Consider the following 21,385-nt stretch of genomic DNA (forward strand, 5'->3'; position numbering starts at 1 on the left):
TCACGTGCTCTTCACTGGCTCCGACTTCTGAGTACTACTGGACACCTACTCCAAAACGTTGGGGAAAGTAATATTTTAGAAAAATACATACTTTTATTTTACGGGTAACAGAGCAAAGATGTGTTTCCTACACGTTGCTTCAAAGCGGTGATGCAGGAGGTCTTCAGATAATTTATGTATAGATATTTTAATCTAAAATTAGCACAAAGTCCAAGTAAACTCCATTACGAGTCCTGCAGAGCTCTCATTTTGCAGCAGAATGAACCCTGTGAATGTTATATTATTATATTGTATTATTGTTGGTTGTGCAGAGACAATTTAGGGTTTCTAGTTGGTTTTGAGATAGCTGAAACTATTTCACTATTTTATTTGGGTAGTTTATCCTATAACAATGCATCTTTTTTTATAAGGTCATTATAGATTTTGTCAGTAAAATCTTAATCTGCAAGGTAAAGTATAAATTCAAAGCAGCAGAAAATGAAAATTCCCAAGTACAAGTACCTCAAACTTGCACGTTATATAGCCTGTACGGTTGGTACAGCACAACAAATGTACTTCAACAACTCAAGAGTATCCATGAACGTGGATGAAACCTCTGATTTCTCAATAATTTAATTAGACCATTTTATAAACCGTGTGGCATATTTCTTATGTTATGTTATCTTAACCATTAATTGTTGGAATACTCCTAAACACCTCTAATTACCACGAGAACTGTAAGGCCCTGGTACTGACAATTAACCGACACTATTTGTATTGTCTCGATAACGAGTACCACAGAATTCACAGAAAAATTCTGGCAGCGGTGGGATTTGAACCCACGCCTCCGAAGAGACTGGAGCCTTAATCCAGCGCCTTAGACCGCTCGGCCACGCTACCTTGTCAGCATGCTCCAAATATGTGCTTTTGATTTTTCCGACAGTGCTTGAAAGCAGCACCACTTTAGCGCGAATATGGTTTCCTTGTTTAGAAAGTGACGACAGACGGGTGGACAGGTCAAGAAGCGCGTCATACTTTGGCCATAACTGTCATTTCCATTCTATGACAGAATATCTTCTTAAACATTATAATGAACCCGAGCTAATTATAATAACCAACAGAAATGCAAGGAGTTGAGTTAAAGTTTTACATATTATATGTAACACAATTACAATACGTTGAACCCATTACACCCTGCTATCAGTAAGAAATGCATTATATTTCTTTATAATCTATATAATATTACCTAAACATATTTTCTTTCAGATGTTCTACTTACTTATGTTAAACTAGAATATATCAAACTAAGGGAGATGAGATGTGTTTGGATGGTATATCATGATTTTTACTATTTTTTTGCAATTCTATTAAAAAATGAATTAATGTATTCTCTCTATTAATCTAGCAATTACAGTACAATTTGAACTTTATAAAGTAACCAGACATTTCTATAGATTTTATTCAGGGCTGTAAGACACAGGCTCAGGGGTTATTTTCTGGGAAACAGTTTACACTTTCTAATTTAAAGTGTTTACATGGGAATACTAATAATTTGTAAACATGTATACATGCATGAATAATAGAGCAATTTATCAATCAACATGAGATTTTTTTGAAAATTAGAGAACAACCTTAGACAGCTTCTAGATTATGGTATAGATTTTTTTCGAAAAAAATAAATATTAATTTTACAATAAATATGAAAAAGAAAAGTCACTGGACTATCAAAATTATTATCAGAAAGTATATGGGTTGGAGGGTCTGCCTCATTGATATAAAAAAATAAATATATATATATTAATCTAATAATTACATAAACCCAGAGGGTAGATTAAGCTCCAGTTTCTTGTTGTCTGAGAAGCAGTTCATCACATTGGCCACTAGGTGGTAACGTGGAGCGTGAAATCACTGAGTTCACGTTGCAGCAGCCCTTTACTTCTTCCAAACAGAATTAAGCTCCAGACAAGTAGGCCTAGCTTTAGGAAAGACAGACCTTTATTTCAACTTTTACTGCCTCTGCTTCCATTTCCACATTTACCCTTTAGGCCAGCTCTTATGAACAAACTGTAATTGTCTGGTGAAGCAGAAAACTCACTGTTGTATCTACCAAATGTATCATTTGGTTAGAAAGCAGAACCCAAAGATATTCAAATCATGAACAGACCAAAGCAGCAAATTCTCAAATTTGAGAAGTGAATCAATTATCAAAATAGTTGCTAATTAAATAGTTTAAGATCTAATCTGTTTATTTTAGGACCAGTTGTTATGTCTTTTACACTTAACCTGGATGTCCTCTCTCTTCTTCAACAGCTCAGAAACATACGCTCAACGTTGTTTTATCAGTTTGATGCTTCAATTTTTAATTTAAATTTTATAAAAATTGCTTCTAAACCTGGTTTGAACAGACACTTTGTTTAACAAGTCTACTAAAGGTAATGTCTTAAAACATGGTGAAATACAGTGGAATTTAATTTGCTCTATATGTGTGATTGGTTCTGACCTCCCAAAAGTCTGTTTGAACTTCTGTTATTGCAGTTTTCTAACAGTTCTAACAGTACTCTGGGGTCTAAGTGACCATATTAATAACGTCACTATGCACTATAGGAGAATATGCATTTCTTTTTAACCGACACGTGACAAATTGTGACGTTTTGTGGTGTAATAACAAAGCATTATGGTCATGTCTGTATGCCACCTCTTGTCAAATGTGCAAGCCCAGTTGGGGCAAAAGGAATTAATTTGTACATGTTGGGTTTCACTGTAATTAGGTCAGAAGAAAACAAAAAGCAAAGGATTTATTTTGTCTAAACAATGGCGTTTGTTGGACCCAAACAAAAGGGTTAAATATTCCTCTAGATCCCTGGCTGTGAGATCTGGGTTTGGTGCGATATGAGAAGACCACCCTCACAAAACCCACTTTTTCATAATGCAAAAAAAGGCCTTGTACGTGTTCTTTCTCTCTCACCCCCTCTCTCTCTCTCTCTCTCTCTCTCTCACACACACACACACACACACACACACACACACACACACACACACACACACAGCAGCCCTCCCCAGCACGCAGATGGCCCCGTCTCTAAACCCCGCCTACAGCCTTTTGTCTTCAGGGAATCTGTCTCTCGAAAACTATTTATTTCATGTGTCAGTAGGGGGCGCGATGAGGCTCTGAGAGTCCATACAGAGGCCTGGTGCTCATTGTAAGAAGTCTGGTTTTGCATATAGATGAAACATAATGACAAACATCAACTCATCAACTCATTTCGTAAGTATTTAAGACCTCTAGGCAGTGCGTGTCGGCTCGCAGGAATGGATAATGACACATTCAAGCTGCCCCTCTCCCACCTCCACCCATACATATAGTGGTACACACACACACACACACACACACACACTCAGATCCCTCTCTTCATCTCAGCACTGCTGTGTGTGGTTTTCTCTTGCAGACCAAAGATAGATGGACAGATAAACAGACAGACAGACAGACAGTCAGAGAGATAGATAGACAGAGCGATAGACAGACAGACAGAGAGATAGAGAGATAGAGAGACGGATAGACAGACAGACAGACAGATAGAGAGACGGATAGACAGACAGACAGTCAGAGAGATAGATAGACAGAGTGATAGACAGATAGACAGAGAGATAGAGAGATAGAGAGATAGAGAGACGGATAGACAGACAGACAGACAGATAGAGAGATAGAGAGACGGATAGACAGACAGACAGACAGACAGACAGACAGACAGACAGACAGATAGAGAGATAGAGAGACGGATAGACAGACAGACAAACAGACAGATAGACCATGAGGATGAGAAAGGGAGACAAGCGAGAGGAGGGGGGAGGAGGATGAGAGAGGGAATCAACAGATGCAGAAAGGACCAGAGGAGAATGGTGGATGAGAATGAGGCCTCTCTCAACACAGCGAGCCCTGCAGCACAGAATTGCAACACATAGACTGGGCATCCACCCTGCACGTCTATTCGACTGAGATGAGACAGTTGTACAGTGTCTCCACGTGGACTGCAGATGTCTGGTATCTGTCTCTTGCTTCCATTATGCAGTCACTTGAAGTGATTTAAAGGCTGGATTATCATGCAGGTTTGAGTCATGATCCCAAGAGGATAAGCCCTTTCTAATTTTTTTGATGATGATATATGACAAAATACCTCACAAGCTAACTGGCAGATTGACATGGAATTTGCTAAGAACGTTCACACTGGATTTTTGTTAGTGTACTGCAATTTCAAAACACCACAGACTACACATAGTGGGTCATATGGAATCGAGACACTACACCCCATTGCACAGCACCGGGGAGAGCAGCTACAACCGATACCTCCAAACCTCAGCATACCACAACTGAACGGATAGCACATCAGGAAATGCAATCACTATGATTATAGCTAAAAAAAATTCCCTAAAGATCTTTTTAGGCCCTCTACAGACACACATTTTAATCCAGTGATACATTATCTTTTACATCCTTACATAATTTCAGTCTGGTCCACATACTATGATCTATTTACGTCATAACAGCTTGAGTCATCTGGTGTGTCATGGTGGGCAACATCAGTGACGATTCATTAGCAATGCGGTGCACAGAAATCATATAATAACGAGTTGGCGATGGAAAAGGGCCTCATTCACTGAGCCTACATGAAGGTGAGAACAGAACATTTAGACATGCATGATGGTCCTATGTGACAGCAACTACTCCACGAACACAGCAAGGAAAGTTCACTCTATCACATCTAATTCTAGATCATGCATCTCCGGAGATAACAGAGAAAGTCCGAGAATTCGAAGAGGGGGGGAGGGAGGGATGGATGGGAGTCAGGGGGAGGTGCAAAGGAGGGAGGGATAGTTGAGCACATGTGGAGGGAAATGGGGAAGTGAGGCAGACAAAAAGTGAGAAGAGCAGACAGATAGACAGGCAAGAAGGAGGAATGAGACAGGTGGAGAGAGAAGGGAGGAGGTGGGCAGAGGGGGTGAGGAAAGAAGTGGAAACAAGAGTGAGCTAAAGGGAGAGTGGGAGGGACACTCAGTTCTGAGAGATCGAAGAGAAACAGAGCGAGAAGAGGAAGGGAAGGAAAGGAGAGAGACGGAGTGACAAATGGAGAGGAGGACAGAGGAGGAGGAGAGGGGAGGACAGAAAGAAGAAGAGGAGGAGGAGGATGAAAGGAGAGCTGAGAGGTGAAGGGAGGGAGGGGAGGGATGTAGCAGTTGTTCATTAGTGAGGATGTGTTAGGGACTGGAGGACTGAGTGAGAGGAGAGACAGTGGAATGGTGAGTTTCATGGACACTGACTAATGAGAGGAGAGGAGGGAAGGAGGCGAGGGGAGGGGAGAGGAGGGGAGGAGGTGGCAGGGGTGAAAATGAGACTGCACAGGGAGGAAGAGGAGAGGAGAGGAGTGGAGAGGGGGGGTGCTGGAGGTGAGCGAAGCGAAACTGCTTTAGCCTACTGTATCACCGTAGGGGGAGGATGGGGGGAGGGGAAGAATTTGCACGTACGCACACACACTGTTGAAATTGAAAGCGACATGAGAGGAAGACGGCGAGAGAGGGAGAAAGGAAGGAGGAAGAGGAGAAGGAGGAGGGGTGAGGAAGTAGATGAAGAGGAGGAATGAGGGGAGGGAGGCAGAAAAGAGTATAAGAGGAGTCATCACAGGAGAGAAAGAAAGTATAGGGGAGCAGTGGAGGGAGGGCGAGAGATATCAAGGGAGGGAGGAAAAGCGGAGGAGGCAAAGGAAATGGATGGGGAGAAAGGAGGGAGGTAGGGGGAGAAAAAGACAGAGGAAGAACAAGGAGGAGAAACAAAAAAAAAAACAGGCAGGGGGCACCGAGAGTGAGAGGAGAGTGGAAAGAGGGGGAGGAGGAGGAGAATTAGGGCAGATATTCAGGAGGTGGAAGGAAGAGGGAGGGGAGGGTAGACGGAGAAAGTAGGAGAAGGAGAAGACAGAGGAGCAAACGGGGGGAGATTAAATAAAGAAGTATAGAGAGAGGAAGCAGACACATAGAGGAGGTGCAGAAAGGAGCAGGAAGCAGGACTGTGGAGGGGGGTGGGGGGGGACAAAATAAAATAAATCACAGAGGAGATGGAGATACATGGGGAAATGAAGAGAACTGGGACGATGAGGAAGAGTTGGTGAAAAAGAAGAGGAGATGGTGATGCCAAAGAGAGAGACAGAGAGTGAAAGCTGGAGGAGTATGTAACAGGCTGTTACATGTCAGCAGCAGGCACTAGTAAAGGTAGCAGCAGGCTATGTGTGTGTGTGTGTGTGTGTGTGTGTATGTGTGTGTTTATCAGCATCAGGTGTGAGGACTCTTGCTACAGCTATGACTGAAACAATCCCTATTCTACTCTCTCTCTCTCTCACTCTCTCTCTCTCTCTCACACACACACACACACACACACACACACACACACACACACACACACACACACACACACACCTTGTGCACACACACGTGCACGCAGCCAAACACACGTACACACATGGTGGCACAAGGCAGAACTCTTTGAATTGCTCGACATTTTAAATAAATAAAAAAAGGACAAGTACATTGAGGCTATTCATCTGAGTCATTGTCCGTTCATGCACAAAGTCATGCACGCTCTTGAAGACACGTACGCGTACATAATCACACACACACACACACACACACACACACACACACACACACACACACACACACACACTATAGGCTGAGTTGTACCCCACTCTCTTGCCCTTTTCTCCAACATGCATACACCAGTGCAAGTCTGGACAGCCTGCCTCAGTACAGAGATGCACAGCTGACGAATCCCTCCGCCGACACACTGGCAAGTAGTCCCTAATTTATGGGATTTTGATAGATGTCAGATTAAGAGTCTATTACAGCTATTGTTTCTATAACATACAACCGCGCTGTCTTTCTCCTTCTATTTAAACAAGATTAACGTTGAATAATAATCAAAGTAAGAATTAGCAGGTAGACAGTTTTAAAAGCTGATTCTTTTCCTAGACCCTTTAAGTACGACATGCTGCTGAATAAAACACGCTAGCGCGTCAAATTACGTGTTTAGTAACAAATTCTAAAAGTAAGAGTAGTCTACACTTAATAGTTTCACAGGACTACTTTTTGTCAATCCAAACGGCTGGTTGGGAGAGGCGAACGCATCGGGGCGGATGTCCACCTCACTTTTCCCCGGGTGTTGTCTGTCTCCCCGGCACACACACACACACACACACACTCTGCTTCCATCTATCCATGCTGTTCACTTCATTGTACTGACCGAGCTCATCAATTAGGCAAGAATTGGGCTGTTTTAGATACAATAATTGTCCCTTTGCGCTTCGAAGAGGATTTACAAACCAAGGACAGAGAAGTTTCTGAGTGCGGCAAAGAGCGGAGAGAAGCGAAACACAGGTACGATGTGACTGTTATCTCGACTTCCAACTATCGTCGTTACTAATGTAACGCGAGGGTACGAGCCGCAAGCTAAGTGGCTAACGTTAGCATCCCACCGACCAACTAGGTCTGACTTCAGGTCGCACTTCAGAGAGGAGGAAAATGTCGCCTCATTTGTGTTCTTCAGCCTCCAGAAATTACTTATGACCGCTCAAACTGCTTGTGTTTGCGGCTAAACGCAGCGCCAACTGGAGTTATAATAATAATTCAGAAAGCGAGTTTTTTTTTTGTACTTGGTGCCAGCAGCAGACAGTAGCGCGAGTAGAAGTGAGCGTGGGGAAAACAAAAGGACTCAGAAGTCTGACACACAACACACACGAGTGTTCAGGAAAGCTGTGAGAAATATAGATTTAACTCGAATAAAGCACCGGATGCGAATCCACCACTTCATATTTTTGATTTAATAATGATTTTTTTTTTTATTTAAAAAAAAAAAATCAGGTTTAGCATTAACATATTATAAAAGGATGCCTGAAAAGTAGTTCCCCATACTAATATTATGTTAACGTTACTATCACTAAAATACAATAAATAAAATCCACTCCACGGTCACTTTAAACTTACTCTCGTGATCAGTGAGCACACTATTAGTCACTTTAGGAATACTATTGTCAATGTCAAAAATGATGCATCAAGGGGGACCAGACTACACATTTAGGGATGATATAGAACACACACACATATATATATATATATATATATACACTTTACCTTGAACTTGATGAACCACGTTTAGCAGTGTGCAGTATGGATTGGTTTTGTGCAACATAATACGTAATCATGTCAGATGTCCAAATATTGAAAGTTAAGGAGCAGAGCCAGAAGTTCCTTGTGGTGGTGAGAGGTTGTGAAAATGACTTACTAAGCATAAGTAGGTGGTTGAGAAATACATACTACTCCAAATAGACCCTGACTATTTGGAGTTAGGTATTGTAGTTTTGGCTCTTATTGGTCCTAACAGTGGCTTAGTCTGCCAGAGATCGAGGCTATATCGTGGCAGTGTCCGAGGCTACCACAGCCCCCTGAAACGCTCTCTGAAAGTGAACCGAGTCGGGATTATACATCTGTAGCTTCAGCGACTTCCCAAACTTAAATCCATCGAGATACACGCAAATAGACAGAGATGTTAACTATGTTTGGATGATGTGAGTTTTCCGTGAAGTTAGGAGGGGACAGCTGTTGTAGGCTTGAGGGGAGGGGGGGGGGGCACCGGGACACAGACAAAGACCCCCAGAGAGCCTCAGACACTCGTATTGTCTACCGGAGTTTGGTAGATGTGAATGCATCTCTCGGGTTGCAGAGATTGCCCCTCACCCTCTGCAGAAGCACCACCGGTCATGTTTAATGTGCACAATGCGAGACACCGAGTCCACGCCGCCCGTCTGCAACTCCTAAAGCCCCTAAAGTGCTTTTGTTCTGGTCGCGGTTCAAGTTAGGAGACCGGCGATGAAGTTGCCGATGTGGTGATGATGATTTGGTGAAAGAAAGGCAAATGTGCAGAGTGGGTGGCCCACTGCGCCGTTTCTACCGTGATCTGTGAGTATCATCTCGCTCTTTGTGGGAGGAGGGAGTTTGGTTGGGTTACTTTGTGCTGTGCGGAGCCGTGTCCTGAGCTGACCGTCTAGTCTTTTGTGCTGCTGTGAGACTCGCTGGCCCGGAGACACAGAGATAAACACAGAGAGAGAGAGAGAGAGAGAGAGAGAGAGAGAGAGAGAGAGAGAGAGAGAGAGAGAGAGAGAGAGAGAGAGAGAATACGAGGCATGGCCACGCAATGAAATAGCACCGCGAGACTGTGGATGACACTTTAAATAAGAGTCCCCATCATGCAGGAGGGCTCTCGTGTTCACGTTGTTTTTCAGATGCTGCCACTTGTCAGCTGTGCTGTTGTGACGAAGAGGCCGACGTGTGTGTGTGTGTGTGTGTGTGTGTAATGGTGTGTGTGTACGGTGTGCTCGAGATTGTGATGCATACGTTTTCATTTGGCCTACTGGAAATTATGTCAGTCTAAAAATAGGACATCGTATTTTGGACATCTTAATAGCGACATTGATTATGCGTGGACTGAATATGAGGTCAGACCAGGGCAAGAGCAAACTTCACTCTTCAGTCTTTTCACATTCACAGGAATGTTAATGATCATGTCAATGATCAATGATCTGGATTAATCTGTCTACAAAATGTCAGGAAATAGTGAAAAATTAACATTAATGCTGCCCAAGTTAACATATTTATACAGCTTGTTTTGTTCAACCAAACATCTAAATATATTGAATTTACATCATAGAAGTCAAAGCAAATATTCACATTTGAGATGCTGGAACTACGGATTTATTTTTGTCGTCTTTTGCTTAAACTGCGTAAATGATCAATCATTTTTGCTTGATACATTGATGACAGCGATGCACCTCGATACCGACTCGCTGCCATTTCACCGACCTTTGTTGAGTGGATTGGATATCGGCCATAAGCGAACAATTCACACAGATGAAATAAAAAGTCTTAGTCAGTCTGCATTCTCTTAGTTAAGGCGGGCTGTCAGCTCAGTTTTTAGTGCCACACTAAACACATCCTGTTACCTGACATAGAAACGACTCCATAGAGTTCAACACAGTAAAGTGTACAGAATTCAACTGGAAAAAGAGAGCACTGGTATCTTAGCTCTAGTGCGTCTTAAACAAATGGTCTGGAGCACTAAATAGCCCTCTGGTCTGTTTTGTGGGTGGTGCCTCCATGACAAGCATGTTCCTAATTAACTGGAGTAATAAAGGCAGGCTTGAGTCGATCAGTTTGGGTCCCGTGATGATCAGACAGAAGACGTGCCGGTGGATCGTGTGGTCAATACTTGGAGGAAGGCGATCAGAACGTGAGCCTGAACTCGGCAAGTCTTAAAAGATGCAAATGAGTCAGGAACCTTTGAGTCATGGCGTTAAACGACCAGTGACCACGTCTGCTCATCTGTCAGAGCAACTCAAACATGAAGTCTCAGATTCGACTGGTTTCAACCAACATCTAGCTATTGAGCGCTGTGAGGGTCAGGGAGAGATAACTGGGAGCTGTTGAGTGTGAATGAGTTTTCAAACAGTAAACCAGTGTTTGGAAAATAGACCCAGCTCAAGGGAACATAATGGGAGCGCTTCCAAGGTAGCAGCACACGGTGCTGTTCTACTTTACAAGAGTGAGTTAGGTTTTTATAGGGTTTCAAGTGAAAACTCACAGCTGCCAACTCGCTAATCAAAAGACACTTAAGTGATGGTTTAACGAGAGATTGAATCATACTTAAGACAGAAACTGTATTTCTGTGTGTGTGTGTGTGTGTGTGTGTGTGTGTGTGTGTGTGTGTGTGTACGTGGGGGATATTTTACATGTGGGGGTCTGTGTGTTTGTTGCAGCCATGCCCTCAGTGATGGAGCGCTCGGGGGCCGGGGTCCTGTCCAGGAGCAGAGCCAAGACCGTAACCAACGGCAACAGCCTACCACACTCCGAAGAGGAGAGCAGCGATGAAGAGCACGCTCACGGTAGAGAGAGAGAGACACACACACACACACACACACACACACACACACACACACACACACACACTCTAAACTGAAGTCTAATCTGCTGACCTCATGTGAATTCAATGGGTTAGTGGGTGATTGAGCTACTTATTGTAAAGAGTACAGTAGACACGCGTTGCCATTGTACAGATGCATCACGCCAGCTGTTCCGGTTGCATTCGTTGCATTGCTGCAGTGCTTCCTCAGTCCCTGCACACTGCTCCCCTCTGTCCTCCCCTCCTTCTCTCCTCCTCCATCCCCTTCCCACACTTATCCAGCCTTGTTATCCTCTGCCCACATACATCTTTCCTTCCTCCGTTCTCTTCCTCACCCACCGACTTGCTGTTGATCTCTTCGTTTTGTTTTTTTTAACAGTTATCTCACAAGGCACATTGACTAAAGCTATCTTATTAGATCAGACAGTGTAACTGGAATAGTTAGCCACCACCCTGACATTATTGCAACGCCCACTTTCGTCTCTGCCTCCTCCATCCCTTTTCTTTTCCCCTCGTTTCTAGCCTCCTTTCATGCCCCTTCTTTCCTTCCATCCAGTCTTCCATCTTCCTTCCTCACCCCCCTTCCCCGTCTCCACCCATTTCTTCCCATCTCCTCCAGTTTCTATCATCCCCGTCTCCTCCCTTCCTGTCCTCTCTCCCAGAGGAAATCGTAGTCTGTCTCTTCCCCCGCTGGTCTGCTTCCCTGCCTCACCCATAGTCTCTCTTCACTCCTCGCCTTCCTCGCTCTTTACCACGGCACTAATTACTTAATGTCTGCCATCCGCTCACTGTCGTACCCCCCCCATCTGTGTCTTGTCTGTATAACTGTCACTTAGTGATGAACATGCTGAAAATGTTATCGCCCTAAAAATATCACAATATATGCTATTTCTGCTGACTTTGAATAGTTGTTTTGTAAAAAGAGAGACACTATATGCTGTGATTTAAAACTGGATTTAACCAAACTGTTGAGAAACCCAAATGTTTGGAACAATTAAGTAAATGGAACAAGTGAGGACGGACACACTCAGCAGTCTTTTAAACCCATTAGAACCATTAGAAAGTTGATTAAAAGCATTCTCCCTGAGTGTTTCTCACAGGCTGACGACATAAGGACGGTTTGCTCTTTTGCAAACTAATGATGTGTCCCCAGGGTGTCATAGTGGAGGTGCCCGACCAAGAGCGCCCCCAATAGAGAGCATTTTTATAAAATGTAATATTAGGCTCATTGACCATCTTCTTGTAACTACATTAATCGCCCGATTCAGCTTTGCAGACTGAGTCATTGATTGATGTCATGTTCGCTCAGCTGTAATCAGTCAGAGCAGCACATCACTCTGACTTTTTAAAAAGTTGAGCCAAACAGCCAAATCAGTTTCTAATGTGTGAGAAAGAAAACTGCTCTAACCCTGATCCCACCATACATGTCCGTGTAAAACAGTAAATCCAGGTGTCAAATTCTACTGCGCTTTTCAAAGCGAGAGCTATGTTTTTTTCGAACTCGTCCTTTTAATTTTTGGGCCATGTTAACCACTAACCAGCCTGTGTTGTTAAATGCCTGTGTTATGCGCCTTCAGGGAATTCAGAAATAGTTGGTTTTCGCACTAATTTCGGGGACTTAATTGGCTCAGGTGAAGTACGCTGCAGCTGTTATTTACACTCATCGGATATTAAATCCACATTGTAGTAAATGCAAGTGTTGGATCGGTATCTGGAGATGCATCAAATCAGAGGTCTCAGATTGGGATCAGGGCCGAAAACTGTGACCAGGGCATCCTCACTGGAAAATGGTCACTCTGAGACACTATTTAGTCATTTAAAATAGAAGAGGAAGTTCTCAGAGCACATGCTCTGCTCTCTAACGGGCATTGCTATTGCGGACGCCGAATAAACCAATAGTGAAACCTGTCAGAGGGCAGAGCATAGAAGATGACTATCACAGTCATTTATGTACATGCTGTAGATGACTCTCCTTCTGTCTCCTGTGACCCAGTCCATCCAGATCTGCAACTTCTTGGGAAATCTGCGGGAATATTCGTCCCCCATCCTTTTCTATCTCTGCAGCTCTACCCATCCTTCTGGGAAATAGAAACTCACATTTGTGTGTGTGTGTGTGTGTGTGTGTGTGTGTGTGTGTGTGTGTGTGTGTGTGTGTGTGTGTGTGTGTGTGTGTGTGTGTGTGTGTGTGTGTGTGTGTGTGTGTGTGTGTGTGTGTGTGTGTGTGTGTGTGTGTGTGTCTTTCTCTACAGACAGCATGATCAGAGTGGGAGGAGACTACCAGGCTCAGATACCAGAGTTCAAACCAGGTAAGCTGAGAGAGGAAAGCACGATGAGGAAAGGAAGGTTAATAGTTAAAGGGAGGAAATCAGGGCTGAGAAGGAGACCTAGAGGTGAGGAGGAATGTGGAGGACATTGAGATGGAGGAAGGAGGGGAATACAGATGAGAGAAGTCAAGGTACAATGACCAGTTACTGTCTTCCCTTCTCTCCAGGACACAGAGCAAGAAAGAATTAGACACTTTGATGTGTTGCAGAGGTCGTCCTTAAGATGCACATCGTGGATTGTCAGGTTTACATAGATGCCCAAAGTATCTGTGGTATCTTGAAGGGCGTTAAATGAATCCCTTTTAAATGTAAAGTTGAGGTTTTAAAAGTGTGTTAAATAATTAGAATTACCAATAACGCCGTGCAGCGAAAGGTTTCTTTTGAGATGGGTGACTTTGTTGAATAAATAAAAGGATTAGTTCTGCAATAGTCAAGCCTTTTAGCCTGCTTTTTTGTTTTGTTTGAATACTATTTCATGAGGAATGAAAAGGTTTAAATATTCTGAAATTGGGCTCATTGAAAGGCCCTGATATGTCGTTGTGGATGTAAAGTGGCTGAGCACTGAAAACAATCACCGTGATGACGGATTGCACCAGATGAGGGAAGAAGCAGGCCTCTCGTTTAGCGTTTTTGCATTTTGGCAAAACACAGGTGTTGAATTCCCAAAACGGCTGACATGCCTCCGTCTCCTCCTCGTTTCTCTTGCTAATGAAGAGGAAGCCAAAGATGGAGCCGAGACAGGAGACAACATGCAAATGAGAGGGAGGAAGAAAGTAGGAGATAAGATAAGATGACAATCAGGCAGAGAGAGATATTAGAAGTGGGATTAAAATACAGATATAACCTCAACTAACATATGGATTTAAATGCATCATGTGTTCACTTTGTGTTAAAACAATTCAAAATGTCCTTTTTCGTTACCAGACAGTCCAACCCGCTACAATGAGAAGGACCAGAGGAGCATGTTGGTCTGGTGTCCCAACAGTCAACTTTCTGATGCAATGTGTAAGACAGACACACACACACACACACACACACACACACACACACACACACACACACACACACACACACACACACACACACACACACACACACACACACACACACACACACACACCTATCTATGCTGGTGCAACCTTAGCAATGTCACCTTCAGTTTAATGGCTACATGCTGACTAGAGAATAGCAATTAAAACTTTCATGCTCTGTGTTTTCTCCTGCACTCGTTTTCTCTCACTCTCGTCCTCTTTGTCTTCATCTATTTTCCTCATTTCTCTCTTTCCTTGTTCTTCTTGTTTCTCCATCCATCTCTCTCCACCATACTGGTGTTTTTTTTCTCCTCCTCCTCCTTTCTTGCTCTACATCTCTTCACTTTGTAACCCATTCTTCTCTCCTCCTACCCCAGTGGACGAGTACATCCTGATGGCGAAAGAGAAACACGGATACAACATGGAGCAGGTATGGCAGACGGCAAATTTACTTCCAGCAAAGGATCACTTCATGATCAAAAGGCATAAATGATCTTTCTCCTATCGCTGTCCCTGCTTGTCTGACCCTGTCCTCGCCCCGTCCGCCCACTCAGGCTCTGGGCATGCTGTTATGGCACAAACACGACGTGGAGCGCTCCCTTGCCGACCTGGCGAACTTCACCCCTTTCCCAGATGAGTGGACAGTGGAGGACAAAGTGCTGTTTGAGCAGGCCTTCAGCTTCCACGGCAAGAGCTTCCACCGCATCCAGCAGATGGTGAGAGACTGGGGGAACACACACAGAATATTTAGCACAGAATTTAGTGCAATTTTCAAAACCACTTTCAATATTTAATACTAAAATTCTTTAAATTCCTGTATTGTTGTTGTGCAGCTTCCAGACAAGCTGATCTCCAGCCTCGTGAAGTACTACTACAGCTGGAAGAAGACCAGGACTAGGACCTCTGTCATGGACCGACAGGCCAGGAGGCTGATCAGCAAGAGAGAGAAAGAAGATAGGTAAGAGACACCATGAAACTTTAATGATCACCTGAAGGGAGCGACACTGGTGGAGGGACAGAATGAGGGAGCAATGAATATTGGAGGAAGGACTGAGCAGGAAGGAAACATAAGTTCTCAGCAACCACTCCTCTGAGAAGTGACATTTACAAAGCTCCATTGTTGAATGACACTCATAAGCATCGTCCAGGGAAACGAGAGCCTCATGAATACCAATGAGATACTTTGATATGACTTGCATTTTAGAAATATTTTTGATGAAATTTAGACGATGAGAGGACAATACTTAACCATGGGTGTGGATAGTTACTTTTATTATTTTTTACTTTTTCTAGTAATGATGAGGTTGAGGAAGGAGACCCTGGCAGTGACAGTGACTTTGAGATTGACACCAAGAAAGAGGTGAGAAATACAAAACGTGTGTGTGTGTGTGTGTGTGTGTGTGTGTGTGTGTGTGTGTGTGTGTGTGTGTGTGTGTGTGTGTGTGTGTGTGTGTGTGTGTGTGTGTGTGTGTGTGTGTGTGTGTGCGTGCACGCGCGCGCAGGCTTATGTAAACTTTTCTTGTGTTTTATTAGTCATGACTTGCCTGAGGAAATCAGCCTAGCCAAATCACTGCCTTCTCTATCCTTCAATTCCAACTTCATTTATTATACATAAACTGAACGCTGCCTCTTTGGATTGTTTTTCTTATAAAAAGGCATCATTCTGATAGAACCTGATTTTCTAATATTTGTGTTTTATTCTCTGCGAACACAAGGCAGTGAAACAAAACCCCAACAACGCCAACACCGACAAGGCGACCCCCAGTCGCTCTGGGCCGGTGAAGAAGGAAAATCTCGGCGCTCAGTACCGCCACCACCCGCTCAGAGCCCGCCGCAGGCCACCCAAAGGCATGTACCTGCAGCAGGGAGACATCATGTCGGTGTCGGCCTCCCATGATTCCGGGGTGCTGACTATACGGCAGCTGGACACACAGTTGGTGTCACTCAAGAGACAGGTACGTACCTTCTCGTCAGTACTTTTAATCTAGCCTGACATTGCATCTTTTGGCATCTGTGCGTTTACTTCCGTTAGCCGTTAGCTTTGTTAGCCAAACACACCACAGGACTCTGCTGACCACGGCAGTTTGTCGTGGACAGACAGACGGACACAGAACTGCGCACACACTCACGCACACAACCGTGACCATCGAGAGGTAGTTTCAAGGAATACCAACAGGATTTAAAGTATCTGCCAGTAAAGGTGACAATATAACACCTCCTCCAAAGCTTTATACTGCAACAATATATGAATAAATTGTCACCTTTTTAGTGATGACTATAATGAATTCAGTCTCAGTGAGAGCTTTCTTTGTTTTTTACAGTTAGTATGAACATTTTACAAGCAGCTTCCATGATGGAACTGTTCATCATTTTACACTGCAGCTGCATGTTTAAGTAACAGAAGCCTCTTTGTGCAACTAACCAATAAACTTACTACACCGTCTCCTCTCTCTTCTTCTACACCTTTTCTCTCAGGTCCAGTCCATCAAACAGAACAACAGTAGTTTAAAGCAGAGCTTAAATGAAGGCGTTGACACTTTCAAACCTGCTGAGGTAAATCTTTTTCTTTTTTGTACAGATTCCTTTTTTTCCACTCCTTTCTTTTACAGCGCCCCTCCTTTACATCCTTCATCTATCCCCTCTTTGATTTCTGTTTCCTAGGCACACTCACTTTTCTCCATCTCTGATCTCTCTTCAGTGTGTCCTTCTCCTCTCCCATGTGTTCACTCTGCCCTTCCCCAACTCCCCCAAGATATCATTTCACCCCTTGTGGGACTGAGATTAGTTTTTATCTGCCCTTTTCTCTCTTGCCGTCATGTTCACCCCTCTCACCTCTCCTGTTTTCCTCTTTCTTTCTTTCTTTCCACCTTCCTCCCTCACACTCTAATCTCTCTCTCCCTCAGCCTGTCCCTAAGATGAACTCTCGTTGGACCTCAGAGGAGCAGCTACTGGCTGTGCAGGGTGAGTAAAGGCTACAGCATCATCTTCCTCCCCTCTTACAGAGTCACCTCATGTTTTTAGCGCTTCTCTCCCTAACATATTCCCATTTTCCACAAACAGAAACTGCATGAGATAAATGATCAAATAGGCCTTTTTGGAATCTTAAAGTTAGAAATGTTAAATCTGCTTTATTTGAGGTGGCTAGAAAATGAACATTTACATTTTTAAGTGACCCCTCTGCATGGGGCTTGTGTCCATAATCAATACTCACTGTATAGTGTAATTGCCATTTGTTGTGTTGTATAAATCATTATAGCTTATTTAGTGGACTCAAAATATTCCATGCTGCTCCAATGCTGTGTGCAATAGATGGCCACTAACAGAAAAACACAACTGATGAAAAGGCCTGTTTTGTGTTGGAACATTTTTATTTATGTTTGTTTTAATTTTTAAAAAAAAAAAATCCCAGCTGGGATTTAAGTGAATTAAAGTTCCGGGAGAAGTAAAGCAGCCACTGTTCCACATCAGCACACTGGTATCGCTACAGCACTTCATCAATTAAAGAGAGCGTTGTCTTATCGAGGATCACTCAATGAGTTATTCATCGGATGCACGGCTGATGAGGTTATTTATTGTTTGTTGGTACGGACACAGAGCTCTGCATAAATGGCTGTTAAGTCCTGAACGGCTGAATCAGATGCATTTTGTAGTAAGTAGGAACCAAGCAGCTGCCGTCAGCGTGCCTTTGAGCAAAGCGCTTAACCCCCATCGGCCGCAGCTGTGTAATGCAAACGGAAGAAGAAGAGAAAGCAGAGGCTGAAACGCATGAATGTGTGTCTATGACATGAGAGTGGATCAGGCCTGGAGAAGAGCAGGTGCACTCAGCCAACAGGAAGCACACGCATCATCACCTCTCTCTCTCACTCTCACTCTCACTCTCTCTCACTCTCACTCACTCACTCAGACAGAAAGCAGACGTTTGATGAGTGATGCACAGACGCAATATTAACCTGTTTTTCTTCCGTCTCTTCTCCAGCTATCCGCCGCTATGGTAAAGACTTTGCAGCCATCGCTGAGGTGATCGGGACCAAGACACCAGCTCAGGTGAGCATCCTCTTTCATAGGACAACTATAATCTTCGTTATCCCTCCTTTGGTTCGTCTACGGACCTCTAGTCTTCGCGTCCTCGAGCGCGGTGCAACTTTTTGTTCGCCATTTCCTCTCCAACTCTTGCCATTTTTGTCCAGGTGAGCTCCTTCTTCGTGAGCTACCGGCGCAGGTTCAACCTGGACGAGGTGCTGCGGGAGTGGGCGGCCGAGCAGGTGGCCACCAGCCGAGACCAGAGAGACCCGAGGAGGGGCGGCGAGGACATGGCCGCCGCAATAGATGGAGCCGCTGAGGAGGACGAGGTGAGCCGTGATATAAAGGACACATGAAGTCATTCAGAGCTTCTAACCTTGCTGGTTTTAGTACCAGATTTGATTGAGTGTCCTTGGTGTCCAAAATCCAAGATGGAACAGGCCCTGAGGAAGACACGGAGGATAGACACTAGATATGAAGTCATTGACGGGACCATCAACTTAATGCTTCGTCACACAATCCACGTGTCAGCGTTCTCACAGCTCAAAATGCTTGTTGGTGCCCTTGGTGACTGAGGTAGATTTAATGGGTGGAATCCATCTTATCGGAGTGTCTATACAACAGAAGGAGCAGGTGGTTGTAATATTAAGTTCTCTCCTGTGTCATAAGATGAATGCGTCTCCTCTTCATCATAGAGCAAACATGCCATCTGTCTCTATTCTCTTTCCCCCTCTAACTCCTTCTCTCTCCACCTCCTCCGTCTGCTTTGTTTTCTCCATCTCTCACTTCATCCTCTGCTGTTGTGTACCTCCTCCTGATCTGTCTGCCTCCTCCTCCACCCCCCTTAGGTCAAGATGGAGGACTCTCCCTCAGACATCACCGGCGACTCCTCTCCTCCCTCCTCCACCCAGACCGCCTCCTCCCTCTCCCAGCCCCCTCCGCTGCTGCGCCCGGCGCCTCCCTCGGCTCCACCGAGCCTCCTCCGTCAGCCCCCTCCCCTGCAGACGCGTCCGCTCCAGAACCGAGCGCCCCACAACCACCCTCCGCCTCCGCTCATCCGGCCCGCGGTCACCTCCTCGTCCTCCTCCACCGGGAGCTCCAGCCTCCGGGCGTCTCCTCCCAGCTCCTCCTCTGCTGCAGGGCAGATGCCCCCGTCGCTGGTCGGGCTCAAAGTGGAGCAGCCCAATTCTCATTGATGTATATACACACGCACACACTCATACACGTATTACTATAGGAATAGAAACACACACAAATTAGCATGAAAACAAACACGATGCTTTCTCTTCATCCTGTAACTCCACCACTCCTAGTCTTTGTTCGTGGGACCATCACATGACCACACGCTCAGGTCCCCAAGGTGACATCACAACTGTAAGGACCCCCCCCCCCCCCCCCCCCCCCATAGGTCCACTTAGAAAGGCAGTGGCCTGAAGCCCCTTTACTGTACTAACAAACACCTACCTCCAGACCATCGTTCCCCAGTGTACTCACACACACACACACACACACTCCAAACAAGCTAGGAACTCAAAACAAACACTACCTGCACACTTCTGAACAACACAAAAGGAGACATTGGATTGTCGAGCTGTTGAAGAAAACCATGACCGCAGCGAGCAAAACCCACCTGCTCGTTTCCATGGCAACTGCTGAACATCTGGATTGCGGAGTGTGGTTGAACACACACACACAGACACACAATATATATATATATATATATATATATATATATATATATAAATATATATATATATATATATATATAAATATATATATATATATATATATATATATATATATATATATATATATATATATATATATATATATATATATATATATATATATATATATATATATATATATATATATATATATATATATATATATATATATATATATCTTTACTGTAGGTTCCACTGGGCAGGTATCGAGTCATCCAAACAACCTTCAGGAAAATCAAATAAATAAAGACGAGAACCACAGAAGAAGAGTTTCCCCTCATGTGAGCCAAACCTGCTCCTGAGAGGAGGAAGTCATCCAGAAGGGTCCCGGTGACGTGAAGAAACGGGCCTCTTCCTTTTGAGCTTTGCTTTAAAACGTGGACCCTCACAGAGGAGTGAAAACGGTACTTTTGCAAACAAACAAAAACCGAGCTTTGTACTCAAAGCGGTGCTGAGTTTGCTGACGCGGCTTTTAATAGTTGAAGCTGTTTGTTTCGAAATGGGAAAAACAGAAGAGCAGGAGATCCCGTCTCGCTCTTCTCTCATAGCCATGTATTACTAGTATTAACTGGAGTGACGTTTCCCCTTTTTTTGACTAGACTTTTAAAGTGAGCCCTAGGCAGGCAGGTAGTTATTGTAAGTAGTTTAGATCGTGCATACTTTATTATGATTATTGACTGAGCACTAAGGAGGATAAGAGCCGTCTAAGACATTTGCCACAGCTTGTTCTTCACTGCTAACTGTCCATTACTGTCGAGCAATGTTTTCAGTAGTCAACCGCTAACACTGGCCTCTGACCTTACAGATTACCTAACACTGAAAAGTCAAATGTTCTGCCAAAGTCTGCTATTGCTTTAAAAGCTCATCGTTCCACAGAATTCCCACGTCTCCAATTCGCTGTTGAGTGTGTTTGACATGTTACCGTGTTGGCTTGCTTCCTACATGTTAAGACACAGGACAAAAAGGTGTTTGAAGGATTAATTAGGCCAAGAGCGAGACGAGAATATTCATACCACTCTGTGAGGTGAAGGTACCACCAGCAGCCGGCTAACTTAGCTTAGCACAAAGACTAGATGAAGGAAAACTGTTAGTGTGGCTCTCTCCTTAAAGGTGACAGAATCCACCGAGCAGCAGCCCGCTGGTCAACACGTTAGTTTAAGATGTGTATCGAGCGCTTGTTGTTGTTGGCAGCACAGAGTGGTAATCGTCCCTCGGCATTACGGTGAATGAGATTACCTACATTTGTCGGTCTCTGTTGTAGTTCTTAAAATCTCTGAGGTGATGTCAGGCAGCCTCATGACCTAATGATAATCT

General features: G+C 44.1%; 1 protein-coding gene and 1 non-coding gene across 2 annotated transcripts; one reads left to right on the forward strand and one right to left on the reverse strand.

Annotated features, from left to right (window-relative positions):
- Positions 1-797: 797 nt before the first annotated feature.
- Positions 798-879, reverse strand: trnal-aag (transfer RNA leucine (anticodon AAG)). The gene has a single exon. It is a non-coding gene; the product is annotated as a tRNA-Leu (tRNA).
- A 6,327-nt stretch (positions 880-7,206) lies between these two features.
- Positions 7,207-20,041, forward strand: rcor2 (REST corepressor 2). Its single transcript, XM_068713529.1, has 14 exons — positions 7,207-7,395; positions 10,827-10,952; positions 13,219-13,275; positions 14,218-14,298; positions 14,702-14,754; positions 14,879-15,040; positions 15,158-15,282; positions 15,618-15,684; positions 16,040-16,279; positions 16,800-16,877; positions 17,228-17,285; positions 18,301-18,368; positions 18,512-18,673; positions 19,193-20,041. The coding sequence occupies exons 2-14, from the start codon at positions 10,829-10,831 to the stop codon at positions 19,538-19,540; spliced, it is 1,623 nt and encodes a 540-aa protein (XP_068569630.1). The 5' UTR covers positions 7,207-7,395; positions 10,827-10,828; the 3' UTR covers positions 19,541-20,041.
- Positions 20,042-21,385: the final 1,344 nt, after the last annotated feature.

The sequence above is a fragment of the Cebidichthys violaceus genome, unplaced genomic scaffold (assembly GCF_023349555.1).
Source record: "Cebidichthys violaceus isolate CVI_PGR_0920_01 unplaced genomic scaffold, fCebVio1.0.p SCAF_19, whole genome shotgun sequence".
Taxonomy (NCBI): Eukaryota; Metazoa; Chordata; class Actinopteri; order Perciformes; family Stichaeidae; genus Cebidichthys; species Cebidichthys violaceus.